The 24427-nt window shown below is 33.8% G+C and overlaps 2 protein-coding genes across 3 annotated transcripts; both read left to right on the top strand.

The window, feature by feature from the left end:
* The first annotated feature begins 1173 nt into the window (after nt 1–1173).
* NDUFS2_2 (NADH dehydrogenase Fe-S protein subunit 2 ndufs2) lies at nt 1174–17325 on the top strand. 2 transcript variants are annotated; one of them, XM_051218530.1, is made up of 8 exons: nt 1174–1553; nt 5058–5138; nt 7445–7565; nt 8645–8901; nt 11414–11628; nt 13218–13401; nt 14088–14271; nt 17181–17325. In XM_051218530.1, the coding sequence occupies exons 1-8, from the start codon at nt 1536–1538 to the stop codon at nt 17216–17218; spliced, it is 1098 nt and encodes a 365-aa protein (XP_051074515.1). In that variant the 5' UTR covers nt 1174–1535; the 3' UTR covers nt 17219–17325. The 2 variants fall into 2 exon arrangements, with proteins under 2 accessions (XP_051074515.1, XP_051074516.1); XM_051218529.1 differs by having other exon boundaries at nt 14088–14282.
* Nucleotides 17326–19114: 1789 nt separating this feature from the next.
* On the top strand, nt 19115–24427 carry NDUFS2_1 (NADH dehydrogenase Fe-S protein subunit 2 ndufs2). Its single transcript, XM_051218528.1, has 4 exons — nt 19115–19281; nt 22440–22585; nt 22693–22911; nt 24012–24427. The coding sequence occupies exons 1-4, from the start codon at nt 19123–19125 to the stop codon at nt 24184–24186; spliced, it is 699 nt and encodes a 232-aa protein (XP_051074514.1). The 5' UTR covers nt 19115–19122; the 3' UTR covers nt 24187–24427.

The following is a 24427-nucleotide window of genomic DNA, read 5'->3' as shown; positions in this document are numbered from 1 at the left end:
AGTCAACACAGGTCAAGCAATCAAAAGCAGGAACCAACCAAAATGGCTGCCGCTCAGACTTAGTATAAAGTAAAACAACATAAGTGCAGTTCGGGAAGAAACATGGGGAATTAGTGAAGGTGTGGTAAAAACAAAAACTATAATAAAATACAAAGATTAACAATTCAAATGTAGTCCAAAAGTTAACAATGTACAACTAAGAAGATCAATAGGAACAAAGTGCAAGTATATACATGGAGGGATTTTCACAAACACACAAAGCACTCAAAATGGATCTTACAGTACTGTCTATAGGTAGTTTCTTCTCAGCTCGCTTCTTCTTTCTCCTTGTAACAACGCCTTCATCCATATTCTTATCTGTTTCCCTGATGACGTCCATCTTTATGGTCTCATTTGAGTCTAGAGCTGAGCCCATAATAAAGTTCTCAGCTTCCTCGAAAGCAGAGTTCTGATCATCATCTGCTGCCTGTTTATCAGAGAGCAATTTGCTGGCTAAGTTTAGCAGCTCGATCGCCTCCAGAATCGGCAGAGACTTAATAGAATAACAAGCTTTACACAATCAACGTGATAATCGCTAACAGCACCTTTTGTATGCAGCCAGGGTGAGTCCGGTGCACACATTGTGATACCACTTATTGCAATGATCAAACTGCATCCTCTCATCGACCGGGAAATAGCATTCTGGTCTACCACAACGATGTTTCAGTTGCGTCACATATTTATTTTATGTTTCCATATAAATAAGATAAAGAAACATAGAAAAATTCCAACTTCAGTAGCTACAGAAAGATCTTAACACCTATGTATACAAACAATCCTCAAAGATATATTCAACGATGAAGACTAAGTACCAGTGTCTTTAGTTTTATGTATCTGTATTCGTTAAGTACAGATGATGGACTCCTCTTAGGAAAAACTGTACTTTTGTGGAATACTTTAACTGAAAGAATTCAATTAAAGCGATAACAGTAGTATTGATGCGTAATTAAACGATCAATACTATCAAATTTACTCAGAGGAAAATACCACTGTCCTTTCTAAATAGCCGCCACCAATTTATTTTTCCCCCTATTATGGTTAGTATATCTAGGTTCCTGCCTGGAGGTATTGGTGATCCACTGCTACTAGACACGGGAGCCCGTTAAGTGAAAGTTTCTATTCCTTCCACAACCATTTGAATAATGAAAGCGGGTAGTTTGATATTGTCGTTACTGTTATGTTGACTTTCGGCTGTAGACTGTTCAACTCATCATGTAAAAACGCCGTGTCTCTGAGTAAATGGTTAGCAAACTATAAGGAACCAACAAGATGTTCTTCTCGTTGGGTTCCTGACAAAAAGTTTATGGATGAACTTAAGGAGACATTGTACCACCCGGAGGCCGTCAAGAGAAACACCACAGTCCAACCAAGTTCGTTACCGTTTTTATTAATAGTGTCTAGTCGACTTATTCAATGTAAGTCATCAGGAGGTCCAGTCCGTTCATCTAAATTTCGGCCCACAACATCCTGCTGCGCATGGTGTTCTGAGACTAATTATGGAGCTTGATGGGGAGGTAAGGAGCACTGTTTAGTCTATAGTTGATCACTGCATGTAATAAGTTATAAAAGTCTACTCAAACTTTCTAATTCTTGGCTTATTAACTGGCTTTTCTTCTCACCTTTTTTGATGGGCCTAAATAACATACCCAGAGTTAAATAAAAACAATGTTCAGTAATTTTGCAGCTTGTTATTCCTTTGAAAGTAGTTGTATGTAGCTTAGTGTTGGAAAATGGTGTTTCTAAAAAGTATACTCTATCGATAGATAGTTTGGGAGAATAAACTATATTAGGGTATTTTTATTTTACACGGGTTACTAAGTTTGTGGATTCTTAATTGTGCTTATATGCGTATAAGTTTCGAGTATATATATATATATATATATATATATATATATATATATATATCATTATATTCACTAAATTCGACAATACTCTAGGCTAGTGACAGACAAAAAACTCAATACCGAAGGAAGAATATCAAGATTGTGTACATGAGATCAAATGTAGTGAATATAATGCTTTATGTGTAGGTGAGACATCATAGAAGCTAATTGTGAGGATGAACGGGCGCAGACTTCGCTTGAAGCATATTCCTAAATCCTCAGAAGACCCGAGTAATCTAGAAAACAAGGTCTTAATAGCATTACGCTCATGAAGTTCCGGTCATACCATTGGTTTAAATGCACAAGAATCCTCCAAATAGGTTTTATTTCATAAGAGTAGAGACTAATAGCAAAAGCCATATACATATTGGAATCCATACAATATTACCGGGAGAGATGTAACGTAATTAGCCGTCCCATGGCACCGGAACTCCTTTTTACATTTTACTTCGCTTAATCTATCTTTTACTATGTGGATAAAAATGATTACTTCACCTGTTCTTAGCAGTTGGTTTACCTGAATATACGATGAACAATTATGTGGTCCAATATAATTACGGAAACATATGTCCACTTGTCTTCATTTTATGTATTCTGTGACATGTTTGATACATACTATCCGCTAAGTTACCTAATTCATCAAGAATCTTTGATAAGAGGCGACTTATAGTCAGTGGATTTTCCTCGAACCAGATCTACATACGTGTACATGTAAATGTTATCTTAATATAATTTCCTTCACTTTTAACAGCAAATTTCTCATGCGCACTACAACAAATTTCACTTTCAACGTTTTTAACATGATTGGACGACTTATTTAACATAAAGTTAACCGATAAATTGTGTATTTATGTTTAATAATCCCGATGTTTGACTATATTTTCTTTAAAATGCTTCAATCAGACTTCTGAGCGAAACGTTGGGTTTACTTAAAGTCCAGTAGCTGAGATTTTTAAAAATACGATTTTCCTCCTTAACAAGACGTTACAGTTCAGATTATCTTGACCGCAGATGCTTGATTGATAATAAAATACATTTAGTGGTAAAGAATGTTTTTCAGTCATTGAGACCAGTCGTTAGTGAATTTAAAGACCTCAATAATGGCATCTCCATCGTTCTCGAGTTTGATTTGTTCTCATGAAAATGTGACTAATTTATTATGTTCGGTTCTATGTACTTGGATTGAACAGAAAATTAGATACACTTGGCGTAAGTTTGTATGGCTTACAGTAAATTTTTAATGAGCTGTTTGTATATTGAGTAATTAGTCACAAATGAGTTATCTGTGGTCTTGTAAATGGTGTAAGATCCTAGCAAATAATATGACTGCGTCGATATACATTCACATCAAGTCTCACGTTGACTGCGACTTATTGGTTGACCATTAAATATGTTATCTTAGCAGTGTGTGCATTACCAGTAAACTGTATTAAGTGGGCTCTACTCAAATTTTTATGTGCTTGTCATCATTTAATCCGAAATATCCTCCTGCGTAAATATGATTTTCACAGATATATTCGAGACTTTCGGCAATTTTGAGTTGATTTTCAGTATAACGATTATCTGTAAAAATGCTTAATGATACTTATAAGTTTGGACACAGTTAATATTCCTCAGTTCCGACTCAATACGATGAACTTTGCTACTTCTATCCTCTTCTTCTCTGTCCTGCTAACTAAAGTAGGAAGACCAGCTTTGTGACGAAAGCTTTTTTGACGATTGTCCCTGTAAAATTACATATACACTTAAGTTGGTCGGTTATATATAGGTTATGGTGATTAGAATTTATGGAGTGATTGCCACTAAACACAGGTCGTAGTAAAAATGCATTAAATGTCCATAAAGTAATGTAACAAAAATATGTTGAAAGTTGATCTTATATTCACCCTAAATCGACATATATTTTTCTTCGTAAATTGTATTTAGACAGCTCACATCCCCAACAGATTTTTAAAAACACTGATGACATAAAATTCACACTTCTTATTTCCACATATGATTTGAAATTTCTAAATGTTGGCTGAAGCGTTCCACCGATTTGTGTGGTTTGAAGTATTTACGATACTCGGTTAGCAGTTGGAAATCAGTCATTCCTTCATCTTCAGTGCTAAAAAGGTTCTTACCGGTCAAGTCTTTTATTGTAGTATGAGGTTGCAGTAAATGATCATCCTCAGTCATACATTTGCGTTTAAATTATTTTTTATTAAAACTGCACAAATAGTATAACTTTTCGTTTTATACTTCTGTTTATTGTAGTGATTTTGGAATGCATATATCTAATTGGTTTTTTTGCAATATCTAGTTGAACTGATTAGTTTATCCTTATTTTGTGCTGTTCGAAACTGGTCGTATTCACTTTATAAAAGGTGTCTCGTAATGTTCATAAATACTAGACCTTCAATGCGTTACTTCCGATATGTTGCATCAGGTTTTTATTTTTATATTGTCTACGGTAATCCATGTTTTTTACCAAATATTTTTTCAACTCTCTAACATGTACTTTTGTGATCTCTAACTACTATTTCTTGGCGTCACTCTTTGTATTCCTGTTTTCGTTTTTCCACATTGTTTTTAATGTATGACAACTGCACAGTATCTTACGTTGTGTACGTATTAAATTGTCATCTTTTGGCACGTTGTGAACTAATTTTGTAAGTAGGTTACATGAAGAATGTTTTGATGGCTGTCTTAGAAATAAACGGTCTTTTTCTAGGAGTCTAGTTGTTTATGTCATTCATAGCAGTCGCGATCTGTGTTTTCAAAAGGCAGTTTGAAAAGTTTCAGAAGTCTTTAGTGTTGCCATTAGGACTATGCATTCTTAAAATCCTACTGATAGCGGTCGTGAAACTCATTTTTTTGCTGATCGTTTTGGTGCTTAGTCATAGCTATCGTCGTTTGATGCTTTTTTTAAGGTCTGAGTAATCATCATTGAGGACTTTCTACCTGTTGTATGTTTGCTTAAATGAATTACATGAGTTAGAACCTAAAATATGCCTAGTACCAGCGATACCAACTGTTATATTCGCCCATTTTCTGATTGTCAGATCAGTAATAAAAAATAATTGTTATTTCATTTATTGATTCTTCAATTTTGTCTGCTGTATTGGTAATCATGGTGGTTCATTCTTATTTTAGAAAATTATTCGTCTTGATCCGCATATCGGTCTGCTACATCGTGGTACAGAAAAGTTGATTGAATACAAAACATACACTCAAGTAAGTATTGAAACTTAGTTCCGTCTGCTATTTAGCTCATTTTAAGCTCTGAACTTAGAGCTTAAGCTTGCTATCCCTTTTGAGGCATAGAGTGCTAATAAAGGGTTCTCCAAGAAACACTGCTCTGGGCCCTTTTTCAGTTGTTGATAAGTGCTCTTCGTGGTCTTTATGCCTCAGATTCTCGGCGTCATGTGGTTTTTGACTTGATTCTTTTGCTTCTACCGCAAAAATTCCAAGTCACGTCCTGCCTTATGATGCATTTTAATGGTTTCGGTAGTGTGTCTTATCCACCTAGAGCGTCTCTTCTTAATTTGATTTTCAGCTGGTAGCTGCTTTATTCTCTGCTGGAGTGGGTTATTGTAGGTTGTTTCTGACCAACGGATCTCAGGTATTCTGAGTAGAGAGCTATTTACAAATATTTGTACGTTTATGGTCATTAGTGGTGGTAGTTGTTCAAGTTTCAGCTCCGTACAATGTAACTGTTTTAACGTCAGTGTTGAAAATTATGGCTTTAGTTTTGGGTGACAGTTGTTTTGAGTTCCAGATATTCTTCGATTGTAGGAATGATGATCTTGTTTGGTAAGTTGTGATTTGATATCTGCACCAGATCTTCCTCGTTTATCAATGATACAGCTCAGTTACGTAGAGACTTTCATTTCTTCTACAGTTTCGCCTCTAATTGAAACTTGTTTGGTGCTGTGTTGTACTTTCGAATCTTACTTTTCCTCTTATGATTGTTGAGGTTTATTTCTACAAAATCTGCTGCTGCATTGACTGTTTTGATCTGCATTTATTTCTGTGTATGCGAAATCAAGGCTGTCTTCTGCAAAGTTTAAGTCATCCAGCCGTATCCAAGGTATTAATTTCACTCTACTTTTTTCCTGAGCCGAATACGTCTTCATAATCTAGTCAACAGCTGACAGAATGATGATGATAATTTTCCCAGGTACTCTATAGTATCGAAAAAGTCCATACGGTTTTCATATCCACGCTTACGAATGCTTTCTGATAATTGAGGGTTTTGATTTATAGTGGTTGGTTCATTTCGATTGATTGCTCTAAAATTATTTTCACTGCCGCGATTCGATCATTATATAATTGGTTCTCACGAAAGCTTGCTGCTCTTTAAGGTAAGAGTCAACTAAATCTTTCCTTCGGTTAAGAAAAACTCGAAAAGGTTGTCTGCTACTAATGGTAGTGTAATCACTGTATTTTTCACATTTACTAAGATCTTGTTTTGAGATATTAATGAGGCATCACTCTTTCCAGTCTGTTAATTATTGTTCTTCCTCCCAGTTCTTCCACGTAGTTCCAATAGTCATCTCACATGCTCTTCTTTATTCATTTGTTTGCTTGTGTATATTGGGCCTGTACTTCAACTTTCCATTCTGTTGTTTGGCTGTTGTTGACTGCTTCTTAGTTTTCCTTTTTCAGTCTTACCTGGTCTGTATACAGAGATCCGTTGTTTATGCTGGTGCCCTCTGAAGCCAAGCACCTCCTGACATATGGAAGATATTGCTTCTTTAGTATCTTTCTAGTTGTTCTCCATATTGGTTTCCTCTACTTCTAGTAGATCTTGTAAGGTCTGAAACTTATTGAGAATAAGCCTGAATTCTTAGTGTGGTCACTATCAGGTAGTGCTATGAAACTCTATCAACTACTTGTGTATGCGAAGCATTTTCTTCTTTACGATCAGTGTACAACAGCATCTCTCGAATCTAATCTCTGTTCAGCTTGGGTCCGATTGATTTCACCTATTCCGATAACCGCCGAGTTTTATATTCTCATTTGCGCAGTTATTTGATTGACCCTCTTGGTCACCCATATTTTCAGGACATTTCATGTACCTATATTAATTGTTGCTCTGGTTGTTAGAAGAGGCATCGACTTCGTGATTTCCAAAATGTCGGCTTTCACCATGATGTATCATAATTCTTCTAAATGAATATCGTTCAACTCACAGATAAGAATTTAAGTGGTTTGATTTGTTTATTCTGGTCAGCGTTTTTTTAGCAAGGTTGTTTTCTACGAGATGGGGTTTTGGACCTCATGCATAGTCCTTCTTTATTTGGAATTTGGACCGTCAGTAACTCTAGAAGGGTTGCAGCCGGAGTTATTTACTGAATAGGCATATAAACATGATCATAATAATGCAAAACTCGGGAAAATTTCAAAGGTATTTTTATAGATTGTGAACTGTGTACATAGCTAAGAGTATTTGATAGTATTATGGTAAATAGCACAATCCTATTTATTAGATCGAAATTTTGTTGGAATGTAGCCACTGTTTCTGTTTTCTTACTCAGGCTTTGCCTTATTTTGACCGACTGGATTATGCCTCCATGATGTGTAACGAACAGTGTTATGCATTGGCCGTGGAGAAGTTACTCAATATTGAAGTACCTCCCCGTGCAAAGTATATACGAAGTTAGTTGAATATATATATATATATATATATATATATATATATATATATATATATATATATATATAGTTTATTGTTTTTCATTCTGTGCTGAAATTGTCATTTCCAGCCAACATCGAGATCTGCAGGACAAACGAACTACATGTGGAGAAATTCGAATACTTCGCTTCTACCGGAAGTTTGTGCTGATGATGTCGTTCAGAAGAACGATGAAAGGTCCACGACCAAACCATCCAGCTCAGAGAACAAAACTCCATCAAAATTGTCATTTTTATGATAAAAGTATGGTAGTTTGTAAGCACTGCAGTTTTTTTGGTTGTTTAGTGTTTGCATCTATTCGACGCCCGTCATTAGTCGTCTACTGTTTGCACCAGATGATCCTCGGTGAAATAGTATGAAGTTTTTATTGTGTTCGGTGTATCCGACGTAGAATGTACGATCATCGTGGGATTATAATGAGCCATAATTGTTTTGTAAAATTGATTCCACTGTGCAGCAACATCTGAATTCTGATTATTTTTCATAATAAATGCTCAGTTAAGAAGTGTATATACACAAACCCTCGTACTTTTAGGTCAAACTATAAGTTAGGTTATTTGAATCAATTACGCAATCAATTACACAATTATATGGATATTCTACCGGTTATATTTCTTGTTCATGTCTTGGTTTTCCTTTTCTTAATGCAAAGCAGTATTGTACTCATCTCGTATAATCACGGCTATATCTTTTATATATGATTTTCCGTGAAGCATATTTAGGTCATGGAAAACCTCACAGTAATCGTTCAAGATGATGATGTGTGTGATATTTCAAAGCTATAGTGCTTATGACTTTGGTATATTGTTGGATGTAGCATACTTCCCATTTTTGTCATTTCTTGTCCCGCTTTACATGTATAGGTTTGTAGGTCTAATTCTAACCATACCGGTTTTGTTTACTTTTGATGCTTTATTATACAATTCTCTCAAAGGTTATTTATTAATTGATTTATCAATTAATTCACTATTCTTATTATATAGAAGTTAGATAGATAGGCAAGTGTTATAAAACATAGGTTTGTTCTCTTTTTTTAATCTAGCTCTTTATGCTGAAATAACTAGAATATTGAATCACTGTTTAGCTGTTGGTTCCACTGTTCTGGATATTGGAGCTATAACTCCAATCTTCTGGTTGTTTGAAGAACGTGAAAAAATGTTTGAATTCTATGAACGTGTGTCTGGTGCTCGTATGCACGCTGCTTATATTCGTCCAGGAGGTGTTTATTTAGATATGCCACTGGGACTGATGGATGATATTTATCAGTTCATACAAAAATTCCCCCAGCGGTTGGATGAAGTAAGTTCTATGCCATCTTGATTTGACCTATTATTCACTCCTATTTCATTCGTTCCTTTTGTTCTTGGCTTTACTTATCTGTTCTAAAGTTAGACACCTGTTACTCGACATAATTTTGGTGCTGCAGGTAAGGGTTTCAAAATTATGAGTAGACTATATTCATGCGATTTTTTGACGGAAATATTGAATGTAACCTTCCTCAGGCAGATGTCGCTTGGGCTTTATGGTTGCATGTTCGTGTAGGTTCGTTCATCGATAATAAGATTATTTTTAAGACATAACAAGATGATCTTCAGCGATATTGGCTTTCTAAAACCGTCAGTTTCCGTCTAAGTTCAGCTAACTTCAAGTCCCCCACTGCTTGAATAATCTCACCTGTCCAGTATGATGAATTTGTACATTCCACTTGTAGAATATCAGTGATCTTATTACTGAGCGTTTTCTATCGACTCTAAAAACAGGAAATACGATATTCGGTTTCATTCTGGTCAGTATGTTATATTCATTGTCCTTTTGAATGTTCCTGTAAAAACCAGTACGTATTCATCTATAGTTGTGTGAAGATTTTGCGTATATACTGACTTAATACACTGCTGATTGGGTAAAAAGTTAACTATTGGAAATTGTTCGGACCTATTTGTCGTAAGGAGTGCTTTTCCCATGTAAGTATTGTTTGGAAATAGGTTGCTTACCGAAATTTCGACCCGAATCAACAAACAATAATTTCCACTTCTAACTTTAAAGATTTACGTACGAATAAATTAGGCGCCATGAATCTTGAAGCCTGGATTTTTATTCCCCAGAGACACTAAAAACTATAAGTACACATTATTTTTCTTCTTTTAACGTCGGTTGTATAAAAACCTTTTTGAAACTTTTCCTTGGTAGTCGTGTTCTGAGTTGAGAGTCACTGGGGCGTAGTGCTAGTTCTGTTGATGATAACTTTCATGTTACGTTCATTAGTGCGTTGGTATTCTGATTTTTATAAATAGCGACGAGTCATTCAAAGTATTGATGTTCTTGTGAACAAGAGCGTCGAGTAGTAAAATGTTAAGAGATTAGCGGTCTCTAATTAAAATTGTGTTTCTAAAAATTTCTGTTTTTTGTGTCGAGTTTCAGTCTAAAACATCGATAAAAATGCACTCATATCTAACTACAACTGATATCAGTGTATCGGTTTATATAGATAGATCATAGTTTGTCAGGTATTTTTGAAAATGATCGCCGAATTTTGTTGTGCCGCTGTGCATCACTAATAGTATGCCTATATTTTCCCCCAAATAAATACAGAAAACATCTTTTTCAAACTTCGAACAATAATAAACTAATCAAATCTACATTTTGGTCATAATCAGATGATGGGTTGTTGAAATGTGACTTCGCTTATCGTCCCTACGTAGCTTGTTGTGTCTCGTCTACTGTAATACTGGGGTTTGATAAATCAACATAATACAGTAAGAAGTTCTAGAATTTTGTTGCAACTAATCGATAGGCGAACAGTAAATTCAGGTGGATGCAGACGACATTCAGATGAATTAGTTCAAATAAAAAGCAACACAGTCCACATCGTAACCATAATCAAATATGAACATCAGAAACAAAGTAAACAAAGAGGTGATGGTGGTAAATAAGTAGTAATTGGTCTCAGAGGACGATATAAACACTGCTACACCTGGAGGAATGGGTTAGTATCCACCCCAAGGGCACGTAGCCATAGCATTTAGGAGGATAGTTTTAAATACAACCGGTCTGGGCCTTAAATTTTAGTATATGATAGAATAAATCTCCTAGCATTCATATTTTTCTCCCATTTCTTTGTCAAACTTTTAAGTCCAAGTGAAAAGCTTCCTGAATGCGTGATTCAAATAGATCTTTCTAAACATTTTTAATGAATTACTACCATGATTTACATTGCGAAGTACAATATTATCGGCGCGCATATCACCAAACTTCTTATTTTGAGTATTTAATAGCTCCATTCGCTGGGTTTTTGTCAAATTATTCAGTGGTCTTATTAGTTTATTGATGTAATTTCTAATATGCTTACAATGAAACACACGTAGTAGTTGATTTTTAATTTGAATTTAGAGAGGAGTCCCTAGAACTGACAAACAAAATCGATCATCTCTCTGAGGCTAGTTTATAATTAATTTGTTTACACTGTACTAATCAGTCCCGATCCCTTCGTATCTTGTATAGAACTGAAGAATGAAGGACAGAATATGAATTCACTATGTACTATGAACGTTTTATCGTCCTTTCTTTATCGTTGATTATATTCCAGTTGTCACCTGAATCTATTGATTTGTTTTGGTAGTATTGCGTTCTTTGAGCCATATGGCTTAATTGTGAAGCTTTCATTGTCATTATGGACAACATCACATGCGCCTAATTTATGTAATGGGCTCCACAATTAAACCATCTGGCCCACTGAATGTAACACCACAAAAAGTATCCACTTGAACTACAAAATCCACATCATTATTGGTTTGTATTTGATTTGATTGATCAGATTAGCGATTTATTGTTTGATAATCCCATTTGGATTACTCGCACTAAAGATGTTGGTATTGTTAGCGCTGAAGATGCTATAGATTTGGGATTCTCGGGGGTTATGCTTCGTGGGAGTGGGATTAAATGGGATTTACGTAAAACACAACCTTATGATGCCTATGAAGATATGGATTTTGATGTACCAGTTGGTGTTCATGGTGACTGTTATGATCGGTTAGTTAATTACTGTCTACAGTGTATAAATTTTCTTGACAATTTTTAAATATATTAGCGTGATGTATTCTTGAATTTATTTTTTGTTGGAATTATTTTCTCATAACGTAATCAATTTGACGGAAAACGGGTTACTATTTATAAAATAATTTTCTAAACTAAGATATATAATTCTAGTCAATATGTCTAGTGAGCTGTCTTTCTCAGACCGGAATTAATGGTTATCTGCTTTGTAAGTCATTGATATGTCAATTAATTAAGACCTAACCCCTAGTTTTACTTTTACCCATCATATCGCCCCTAACAAAATGATGCGGGACTCGAAAACATTGGTAGAACAGTTTTTGTTACCGTACCCTTAAATACTGTTGTTGTTATGTAATTTCAACTTAGTCATATCACACTGTTTAACCTAAAGGTTAAAGACTATCTGTCAAGAGATCCTGATCTGTTACATTAATGCTAGTCTTCAAAAACCTTTTGCGGTGGACCTATAATCGTAAGGTCAAAAAGATGGATACAACCTACACACAAACCACAAATCACATTAAAGATACCCAGTAGTTATCCTGTTGTAGATTTCTTTTTACATTCTTCATAATTAGGAAACCTATGTTTAAGGGACATGATTTCTATTTTAGTTATATTTTTATTTAAATTATGTCTATCAAGATTTACATTGTTTTTCTCTTTTTACTCTTTTTTGTTGTTCATTTCATCAATCGTCTTTGTTTTTATTAATAAACTAATAAATAAGCAAACAGAATTTTCACTGGACGATTTCAAATTTGACGTTCACGGATCAAAAGTGGACAGTTAAATTGCATTGTAAAATTCTTTCCTTGACATTTAGACATACAAATTGGAATACAAATGTGGAATTTAGGTTCACTCCATACTTTTTGTTTTCTCATCTCATATGAACTTTTTAAAATATATTGTTCACACTTAAATTCCCCACTTTATTGTATATTACTACTATTTCCTTTCTTAGTGTACAAATGTGAGATTGTGACAATCTGAATCAGCATATCATTCGCAGCAGGTTTTGAGGTATTGTATGATTAATTGACCAAGCTCAGACTTTTCCTCTTTGTTAAGTGCATTATAATGAATGTAGGTCTCTGTGTGAATAAAAGAAATAATCAAGGCGAGACCATAATTTATGGATGAACTAATAAGTTTTAAGATAGTGAGTTTTGGGTTTTGGCGCAATATTCATTAATCCATATGGTTAAATATCATTTTGGAATTATAGATAATATCATTTCGTAATATAGACTCTTACTCTTATTCCTAACCATAACTTTTAACTCTAAATCCCGATTTTGATTTCCCATACTAATTTACAACTCTCTTTAGAACCGAGTAGGCCGGTGAGTTTTCTCACGGTCATCTTAATGTCTCCCACAGGTCTTTCATAAATTATGGTCTCACTATAGTCACTACTTTCAACTGTCAATTGTTCTATTCCATGTATGTGGTTATAGATCAGACGCAATGAGTGTACATTTTCCTGGGCAATTTTAGTATATGGATTTCTTTTTCAAATAATCTAATCACTAGTGTTTTCTTATTTCACAATTAAGATTTATAGTACGTATGGAAGAAATGCGTCAGTCATTGCGTATTATAGAACAATGCCTTAATAAAATGCCCAAAGGTGAGATCAAAGTGGATGACGCCAAAATTTGTCCACCTAAACGTGCTGAAATGAAAAGTTCTATGGAAGCTCTTATTCATCATTTCAAATTATTCTCAGAAGGTTACTTGGTGTGTGTTTTCTTAATTTTTTAAAATACTTTTGTTTGTTTTTATAGTAAACGCTTCTATGAATTCGGTGTTCATCTTGTTGTGCTAATGAGGTATGACAACTTGGACCGATGCATATGTGTACCTGGTCCTGGTCCTACGTTATAGCTGAATGACTGTCTATAGTGGTTTCGTGCTGATTGTTAAGTTTTCATTGTTTTAATCACGGGCTGATCTTAGCTGAACCACTATTGGAAACTAGAAAGCACTGAATGACCATTTTGTCCTAGCATGGGACTCTTCGACAGTGTGCATCTATCACACCACTAAGGATCGCCCTTCAGTTTGACAAGCGAGCGCTTCATCCCTTAACCACTCAGCCGAAATCCAATGATGTACATGTCTAACTACAGTCAGTGCAGGATGTTTCACGACCATCTTTTATTGACTGAGGTGGATAATTGACTTCCACTTGACATGGCTGAACTTCATTTTTCACGACTTTCCACTAGAACTCCGGGATCTCGATATAGGCTATTCCCTGATGAGGACGGAATTATTATTAGTATAAAGGTTTCTCATAGTTCTCGGTTACATGTTTAAAGAATTTATTTTGGAAACATTTTGCTCGATTTACTAAAATTTTCCTATGATTTATCCTAATTTTATTTTCAAAATTTAATCAATGTTTTTCAACTTCTATCAAGGTACCACCTGGATCGACGTATACTGCTATTGAAGCTCCGAAAGGTGAATTTGGAGTATATTTAGTCTCCGATGGTACAAACAAACCATACAGATGCAAAATTAAAGCTCCAGGCTTTGCTCACTTGGCGGCAATAGATAAACTTTGTCGGGGTTTTATGTTACCCGATGTAGTCGCAGTTATAGGTAACAGTTCAGTGTGTTTAATTTTGATATTGTTAATAATTTTTATGAATATTTTATATTTAATGTTTTAGAATTTTTAATGTGTGATTAAAATGAACATTTTTCAAAGGATGAGTTTCTGTTTATCATTTAGATGATTTTGAACTCTTAGTTTGTTTTGGTTGAATTGATCCATGTTCACAAGGTGCTTAATTATGAGGTTTCCTATGGAATTTGTATTTTTCTTTGAATGTTGTATGTGTATCAATAAATATCGGTGGATATCCACTTTTGCTGAGTTATTTCTATCACAGGTCGTTTAGGCAAACAGACTCGACATTGAAAGTCATTAACAAGGTGAACAAAAACCTGTCAACTACAGTGAGCTTAAATTTTCTTAGCATTACTGAAACATTCGACATACATTTAGGAATTCTAGAACTGTGTACATAGTGGATGTTTACCAAGAAATTATGCCATGCGAAGTATAAAAGTAAAATTATGAAAGAGGGAAACAAGACGAAATGCTCATTTTAATATTAAAAGATAGAGGACGAGATGAGTAATAGATGTAATTCGTGGAGCTCATGTTAGATTTCTATTTGCCGTAATATTTATTTAAAAAAGATAACCGGAACTTGCATTAACGTCAATACTGACCACAAATTATCTCTGATAAATAGCTTGTCATCCAACTTTTGTGACCCTTTAATCTCAGAAAATCATTCTTTAAGATTTAATTGTTCTTTGTTTACGACCGTTTCGTATCAGAAACTAGTCATTACTTTTACCAATCAATTATGTCTAAGCTGAATTAGCGATCAGTTAATCAAAAGCCATTCTTTTCTAAATAGGCTTAGACTACTTAATCATATTTAAATAATATATTGAATTAAAAACAATAAATGACTCCAGAAAGCGTCAGATAATGATATTGACGTTTAGACTTGAACACAATAGTTAAATCTAACTCTGTACATTTCTTTCCTATAAATAGTCTAAATACTACCCTTTTGAAGACAAACCCTATGATGATTTTAATTTTGTTGGTGTGAATTGAATCAATAAATGTAATGGTTTCGGTGTTCACTTGCTTATTTCAGCTATATACTACTGGTTCCAATTATCATTTTTTCCTATCAAAAGAATATATGTATTAGCAAATAAAACAAATAATTGATTTGTAAAACAAATCTTCCAAAGAAAACAAAATGTATCAGTATCATTACTTCGCTTATTTCTCCTCGACATTATTTGTGATCAACTTGCGTCCTAACAGTCTGTAACTACGTTCACTTACTGAAGTCATTAGATCGAGGTGTTATGTCCAGTTTAAATATATTCCATGGGTTATCTTGATTCCTTCCGTAGTGTATATATGTTGATTTTGAATGTGTGTTTTGTGAGCTGGATGGTTTAGTGATCATAACACTATCAACGTTCTCATGCTGAACCACAAATATTCTCTTTTATCTCAGTATATTGATTTCATTTCTAATATACAGCCTTGAATATTTTTGGCTTGTTTGTACAAAAGGATTGCCTTTTGTATAGATGGAATACACATTTATGAAATCCCTTCATTTTACTGATATTTCAATATTCACTGTTTATTATATATTTTTGGTAGGTATCTCATCTTGTTTAATCTATAAAATTTATGGTTAGTGTTATAACTTGTGGCCTTTTGCCCTATTAATATATGATGTAATTATACCACCAATTAGAGACCAATGACGCGTAAACCCGTACAAGCAGTCTATCGTCCATATCGGTCCTTCTTCCTGCCTAGATCTACTTGTTGAGTTCAGAACAACAACCTCAGCCTCTGCGATATTAATCATGTATTTCAAACATACTGGGTTTATATAAAAACCAAACAGACCACATCGTACCATAAAATGGAAAATAACATTTGTGCAAGATCTAACCAAAAGTGGTTGTGAAAGTGGAAGACTGTAATTAAATGACTCGGCGGAACTCAAGAACGGTAAATTGCGTAATTATAGTCTGTGGGTTAAAATAAAGCTTATAATAAGAGGAACATGAATATGCATAGTTTAGCTACTTAAAAATTATACAAATATATCGCATTGGTCCATAAATAGTTCTCAAAAGTTACCATTCATAATTCTTGTCGGGATATAACAGTTAGCTTATATTCGATGCATAATAATAATAATAATAATAATAATAATAATAATAATAATAATAATAATAATAATAATAATAGCTTGACATCGCTGACCAGTATCAATTGTTGAATTCATCGTTCAAAATTCCATCCACAATTTTCTTTATATGGTGCCTGTTCCGTTTGTAGCTTAGCATCCATAGTCTAACAAATTACATTTCTGACCTACACCGTTTACCTTAAGCCGATGCCAACCGAACTCGTTTTGCTTCGCTATACTTTGGTCTTTCTCTTTCCTCGACCTTGAGTCCAAATTAATTATTTGATAATTAAGGGAAAAATTCTAAAAGTTTCCTTCAGATAGGACAGTTCCGAGTGGTCGATTTTTCCAATACCCGTCCAGTTATAACGATAATGTTAATGATATTAATGACTATTCAATACTGTATGTTTAGTACAATGTGAAATTTTTAGAATACAATATTTCGACAAGTTACTCCTACTCTTGTTATATATATATATATATATATATATATATATATATATATATATATATATATATATATATATATATATATATATATATGAAATGAGTAAATAGAATTCTATTGAATCGAAGTATTTGTAGAAAAGAAATTGGAATTTACATAACTGTGAATTAGATAAGTGATATGATTTCCAAAGAAAATTTAGTGAAATCTAAACTTCAACATTTAAATTCATTGATAATTAACTTACAGTGTTTATTTATTTACTTACTTTTTTATGCTTCCATTTAATAACTGCATTGGTTTAGGTACTTTGGATATTGTATTTGGGGAAGTGGATCGATAGACCTGTATATCAATTAGTAAACAATTTAAGAAGATTAAAGTCAACTTGTTTCTTCTTTTAGTAATATTGATTTAATATGTATTTCAATAAAAAGAGAGAACTTTCGATTGTTTTGCTTTTGTTACATTGACTGGATTGTTGTTTGTTGAATGTGAAAATATACTAATTTGTCTACATGAATATTTTCAAAATTTGTGTAACATCAGTTGTAAACATAAATTACAAGCTTCTAATGATTTCAGAGCAAATTTAATTAACAATAATGTATTCGCTATCATGACTGACTTGAACAGTTTATAAATAAATACCCCATTTTTATTCTAGTAAAATAGTATATTGATATGTTGAATAGGAATTTTTTCGCACCTATTCCTTACCTCGTTTAGATGTAATCAGGTTACGTCAACAGCATTAGGCAACATGTTTCGGTACAAAATGTTATTTATAGATTAAAATTAAACCATTCACCAGGTACTTAGCCATGAGTCGTACTCTAAGTGTAGGGTCTAATGATACTATGCGAATCCCCATACCGAAGTAGGTGGAGAGGGGTTTGAACCTTAAACTCAGTCACCAAAAGTCAAAACCATTAACTGCCACCGTACAATATAAGATGTGCTGTATGCTTTCATGCTATCCGGAGCCACATTGACGTCCTTAATCGGTGCAATTCCAGTCGCGGTACAATCGCCGAACTTTAGCAGATAGAAGACCACCAGAAAGCGTGCTAGCCTTAATATACAGGCTCTAAAAAGTGCATTTGGGGTATCAAGGCCAGTCGTGCTGCATGTTACTCTTTGGCGATTACTCTAAATTGTTCCCACCAAGCCTTACATGTAACTGTTTTGACCAGCTTGATTTGGCCCTATCAAAAGATTGTATACAAATCCGATGTAGGCATAAAACAGGTTGTACTGTGAAAGAACGCAAGACAATGCTCAAGTGATAGCAATCCAGTAAATTGGAGGGAGGATAGCAAGAAAACCATGGATTAAATTAGTCTGAAAAGGTGAAATGGGATGACAAGACCACTTGAAGCGGTTGACGTATCCATTAAAGAAATTGTGTGATTGGTTGGTAACCTCAACCATGAGAAAACGTGGAAATCGGCCGATCCATCAGCCTCAACGCATTTTGATGGATAGCTCTCGGGAACAATAGATGAAGTAGCTTCTGTCTGAAACTATGGTGTGTCATTTCCATCTGTTGTTACGGCTCATGGGGCTTGTTGGATATTCAGTAGATAATCATGAAGAGCCTATGCATGATCTTAGTGGCAGCAGTCCTTGTAACTAAACAGAATACTGAGATAGTAAATTCTTTCCGAACAATGTGTGAAGGTTACTACCCCGTCAATAACGAAGTAAGTCAGTGCAAGGGCCGTTAATTTATTATGTACACTGGATACAATGTTTGGAATCCAACTGTTCGTTGTGGTAATTTCATACACTGCATGATGTAATTGTTTCGTTAGCTTATTTAGTTTGCACTATTGGTACAAATATCGCCAAATCGTCTCCATATACTATATAATCCAAGTGTCCACTTCGACAGTGAGATAAAATTATACCTAAACTGTACACAAGTTGTGTGCTTGTTTGCATTTATTATCAAGTCCTATATGAAATCCAACGGGTATATAAATTTACGTTTACGCCGTCGTTTTCATATCCAGTCAATAATGTATCCAGATTGTAGTTCAATTGATCACGAGACATAATGTTCTTAGCATGAAGCTCATAGTTAATTAGTGGAGGTTAACTATCTTGTTAGATTCAATTATTTTCGACAAGTTATTTCAGTAATCTTTCTTTTTATCAAATATTTGCTTATAATGGTTGAATAATCATCTTGATTGTTTTTTTGTCATACTTTTTAAAAAAATCTCCGACTATAGGATCGTTATGGATTACGATAAGCTCTCCACCCAAACAAAATGTCTTCTTCATACAGTCTCAGAAAGTATTGGTCAATTAGAAAGTATGATACATAGTTTAAAGTCAAGTTTGGAACTGGATGAAATAAATAAATTGTATTACAGCTTAAAACAAGATATACAAAATGTTTGTTCATTTTTTGTAAACAGTGATATGTTGTTTATTGTTTATTGATGCAACGATTTGTCCTGTAGTTTTTTGATTATAAAGTAAACTTAAATGAAGATCGTGCTACACCACAAATCGACTGGATTTAGAAATGACAATCATTGGATTTCGACTCAGTAAATAAATAGTATAGTGTTGACTATAGGTCACTTCCAATCCACATTATCGCTTAGCAGTCTTCAACTCAAACTAAATCTGTTCTAATCCATTCTTGATCCAAACGATGTTACTACATGATGAAAATCAGCAGTTAATTATAAGCGTAGATAAACATAAAATCAGTTCGATATAGTTGGACAGGTAAAAATGTACCAATCAATAAGAAACAGCTTCCGACTAACCAATCTAATACAAAAACTAGTTACTCATCAGTAATATAGGTGTAATACAAGTCCTACACCATCTTTCAAACGTGCAAATCGCTTAACCATATAACTATATTGTGAATCTGATAAATTGAAATAAAACACATAAAGGGGTGATAGATATGATCTTTATTTGTGTGCTAAGTCAACATTAAATGTTACCCATGAAACGTATAATTAACGACTGATTTGTCCAACATGTGCTTAACTTACTTTTTAATATTCAAAATTGCATCGATTTCTGCAGGTTTGTTTTGGACATAATAATTATTATTCATTATATGATCCTTTTTATACTATGTGAAGAAATGTCAATTTACATATTTATGTAACTACGGTATTCAAAGGAAGTCCCCATAAGAATAATTTAGCATTCATACTATTTTCAATATCTTTTATTTATTTCACAGGGTTCAATATAGTATGAAACGTTTTACCGAATAGTTGATATGATTATTTATTAGTAGTATGTCACTCCTGCCTTATCTAAATTTATTTCGATTATAATGGTTTTACTTTTTTATTTGACTTATTACTTAATTCATTTTATAATATATTTAAAGTTGTTTCAGCGTATGCGCTTTGTGGGGATTGTTGAATTTCATAGTTTGCCTGATATGTAGACCCTAGTTAGATAAATGTTTCTTTTGAATCACACAACAATTCCTCGATAAAGTATTCAGAAAATAAGAAAAGACTGAAAATTATTGTTCTTAATAGGCTTATGTCACAAAAGCTGAAAGCATTCCGTCCAATCAGCTTACGGTATGAAAACTTCGAGGAAATTAGCAGATCATGTTTCAAACTCTGATTAGATGATTACTTACTCTGTTTCTTAATTTAGGATGTTTCCAAAAGTTGACAGAAGTTTTCAATAAACCCAGAAATACTATTGCTTTCTGACATAAAGGAACCTTGAAACAAAGCTTCCCTTTTTAATTCGTGCCTTTTCTTTACCGTTCGGGACTTAAGTATCGGAGTATTTAAGAAATCTGGGAAGGGACTAGGGAGTTGGTATCAAGGGTTCTCATGGAAAATGTATCGTATTATAAACCGGGATGCATTAAGCATTATTTGACACTGACAGGACGGTGGACTACTTAGAAGTTTCGTACTAGAGTGGAATATCTGTTTAGCACTTATTTGTTTTCAGTGGTTCCCAAATAACAACAATTCTCAGAAACTATATAAACTAGTTTGCTCATAATTATAGATTTATATGTTGGTTACTTGTCTGTATGTTTTCCCTATGGGAATGCAAGGTCACTGGAATTAAAGCTTGAATAGTATCAGAAACATTAGCAATTATCTATCGTTTTAACATCCAGTTTTATTCCATATTTATATTTAATTTAATTATATACATTCTTCTGTTATTTTAACGTTTTTTAACATTGGTGAAGCTTTTATTAGTCTTCCCGGACAATACCGTCAGTAAAAGCTTTAGAAAGTAGTTAACTATTAGAATTCCTTTGTAGGTGACTAACAATTGGTTATTCTGTTGACAGTATCTGATTGATTCTTGCCAATATTTGTGCTGTCATTTATCGTTTGTCTGTTTAATTCAATTATTTTAATCTCTTAACCTGATTCTTGTTGATTATTATTTCTCCGATTGCTTGAGTGGTGGTAGCGTTCAACTGTATTCCACTCAGTCTGAAGTTCAGAGTTCGTTTCTCCTGTTACCGTATCTGTAATTGGATTGTATCACTAACTTTTACAATAAGAGTAGGACTCATTATATGAATCTATATCTAGTCAATGAGTACTAGTTTCTCCATAAACTGCACCAATTTCAGTTGAAATTTCAGCAGTTTACTTTCGATTTTGTGCTTAGGGTTTTATTTAGAATGACAATAATACCTTCACAAGTGAAGCATGCAACATGAAGAATACTTGATGAAAATTATCCTTTCAACGTGTGAACCTCATTATGCTTAAGATCCCACATCTTTATTTTCACAGTATAAATCAAGAATTGATTTTAGCTAAACCTCCATCAAAACCTGTGAGCTCCGGGTAAATATACCGCCCGAGTATTGGACTTCTCAGTAGTACTCGTTCACAACTCCATATCTAGAAATAGAACCCAGGACCTTCAACATCGTGCTCAAAACGCTTAACCTTGAGACCACTGAGGTGATATCCAGTGATGTACATATCTAAATTTAATCAGTTTACGGTATTGCAGAATCGTCATCCCCTGTTTGTGGTGGATAGCTGTCTCATACTTGACATGGCGGGACTCCACTATCATCAATATATTTGGATACTTGGACTGCAATCCAGTTGTGTTCAACAAAGCATTTTTAGTATAAGATATGTGATTCCTAACTTTTCATGTAACTCAACTTTAACGTCCCACCCTTGATAGGTTTGTATCTAACCTAAAGTTACGTTGTATGTAGAGTGTTGTGTGCATAGCAACATTTCTGTATCTGAAAAAAAACAAGAGAGGAGTTCCGCTGACAACTTAATAAGCACCTAAAAGGCATTGATTTCTAGTGATGAAAGCAATCGAAAACAATTAACGACGATACTAACGTGAAATTCAGATAATCTGACAATCGAAAATATAAGTTAGTAGAGTAAGATACCGAATTTGTTACAAACACTCATTTTTGGTGCTATTATGTGTTAGTTATGACGTAACTACTTCATATTTACGTGATCTTTTTTCCTGTTGGTACTGTATTTAAATCGGTCGATTAGTTTCAAAAATACTTTTATTCATTATTATCGGTTGTTTAGATTAATTCAAACTGTGATCGTCTGTCAACTTTACTTTCAACTGTTGAACCATATTCACGTCGTTCTCAGTTACGTTTAAGTTTGGATCAAACACGTTTTGAATGTAAACAGTATGAAACTAATCTAAGAGTTATTGATAGAAAAAAGTAAGTACACGATTTCATTGTTGTTTTTCACTGAATTTATGTTTCCAGTAATTGGTGGCTGTTAAGATTTTAATCCCTGTTTGTAAATAATGTTTTGTCTTTTCTAGGAATGAAAAATGGCGACACGTAGTAGAACGTGAAGAGTTATTATCTCATGATTTTTCAACTAATGCATCTGTACGTAATAATAATGGTTTGTCTGGCTCAACCATTATCAGATTGGATCCTGATTTAGAACATTATTCAAGATTATCTAATGTTGGAAAGCAAATTGACGATATATTGATATCAGGGTCATTTAGTTTAAGTGCTTTACAAGAACAAGGGTAAGTTTTTATGGATCTCATGATACGATATAAACTTTCGATGTTTTGTTCACTTGTCCTATCAAGTTTGACGTGCATTCGTGGTTTAAGTAGCTCCACAGACCCCAAGCGCTAATAACAGAAAATCACACGTAGACTAATACGTATACTTCTTCCAAATATTAGTTGGTTTTTGACTCAGGAGCTCTTTTCTTTAGATCCTTTCTAAACATCTAAGACTGAGTTTAATTCTATTTCGTGCATAATGTCATTTAGCTTTTCGTTTTCATCGTATTTTTCAGTCACTACTGTCAGGTTTGGGATCGGACCGGTTGCTGTCAGATAATTTAATTGAAACCATTGTTTTGTGGCTGTGAATATGAAGATAGAATACTTAACAATTATAATTAGTGTTTACCTAAATATGCTCCCTTACTTTTGATTTCGTTTTGACTGTGGTAGTTCGCGAATCGAAAGTCTTTCAGTTAGCAAATGAGGGAATTAAGTTTCTTTCCACCTGATGACAAACAGGTTGGGCCAAGTTCAGCCTATAAATATCCAGGATATGTGTGTGTTCACTGAGATGAAAATGTTTTTATTTTTTAAACTTGGTGTAATAGTTGTTTTGTCGTTAAGGATCTTTGTTGAACGTTTTCAGACAATTCTAGTGATTACTTGTTTCGTATGATTGCTTCAACTTAATTTGTAATTAAACTTACTAGTGAAAGTATATGCCAAAATCTTCACCACCACTAGTTATTGTTTGGGTTCAATCTACGATTCAGCTACTTCTTGTTATTTACTCGATCAGAGGCTTTATAAAATAAGTCATATAGTTTTAATAGAAAAGGATCAATCTTCTGAAATTTATGGTTTTGACTACGTTCAATTTTAAAGCTTTTGTTCTTAAGGTAGTCCGTAAGAACTTGTTCGTTTGCTGAAGCCAGTTCATAGTGAATGTCCTACCAGTTGTCTCCCTAAAAATACGGTACATCCGACTGCTGGCATAAATGACAAAGTACAGTAATACGACAACTTTCTAGAAAACATGTTTTCTTATTTTATCATATTTGTACCGGACTTTGTGTTTACTGATAAATTTATATTTTTTTACTGTTTAGAATGACTTTAAAGAAGGCGCAACGTCGTATCATGGATGTTCTGAATACTCTTGGTTTATCAAACACTGTTATGCGTCTTATTGAACGGCGAAGTCACCAGGATAAAATATTATTCTGGGTTTTGGTGGCTGTTACACTGATCTTATTTTGGGGTATTTGGAGATTTTTCCACTAGTCATTCGTGTAAGCTTTTCTTACCATCCTTTTTTTGAAGTGATTATTCGTGCGCGTTTGTATTTTGAGTGTTCTACGTCCTTCAATTAATTCTTTAATTCTATGATTGTATCTGTGTAAGTTTATCTTTCGTTATTTTTGAGTGTCTTGGGATATGTACTGATTTGTAAATAGCGGCTGTTGTATTTTTTCTATATATTCAAACATGGGATAAAATGTTTTAAATAAACATTTGATTCGGG

The sequence above is a fragment of the Schistosoma haematobium genome, chromosome 1 (genome assembly GCF_000699445.3).
Source record: "Schistosoma haematobium chromosome 1, whole genome shotgun sequence".
NCBI classification, from domain to species: Eukaryota; Metazoa; Platyhelminthes; class Trematoda; order Strigeidida; family Schistosomatidae; genus Schistosoma; species Schistosoma haematobium.
This window is presented reverse-complemented; position numbering and strand designations above follow the sequence as displayed.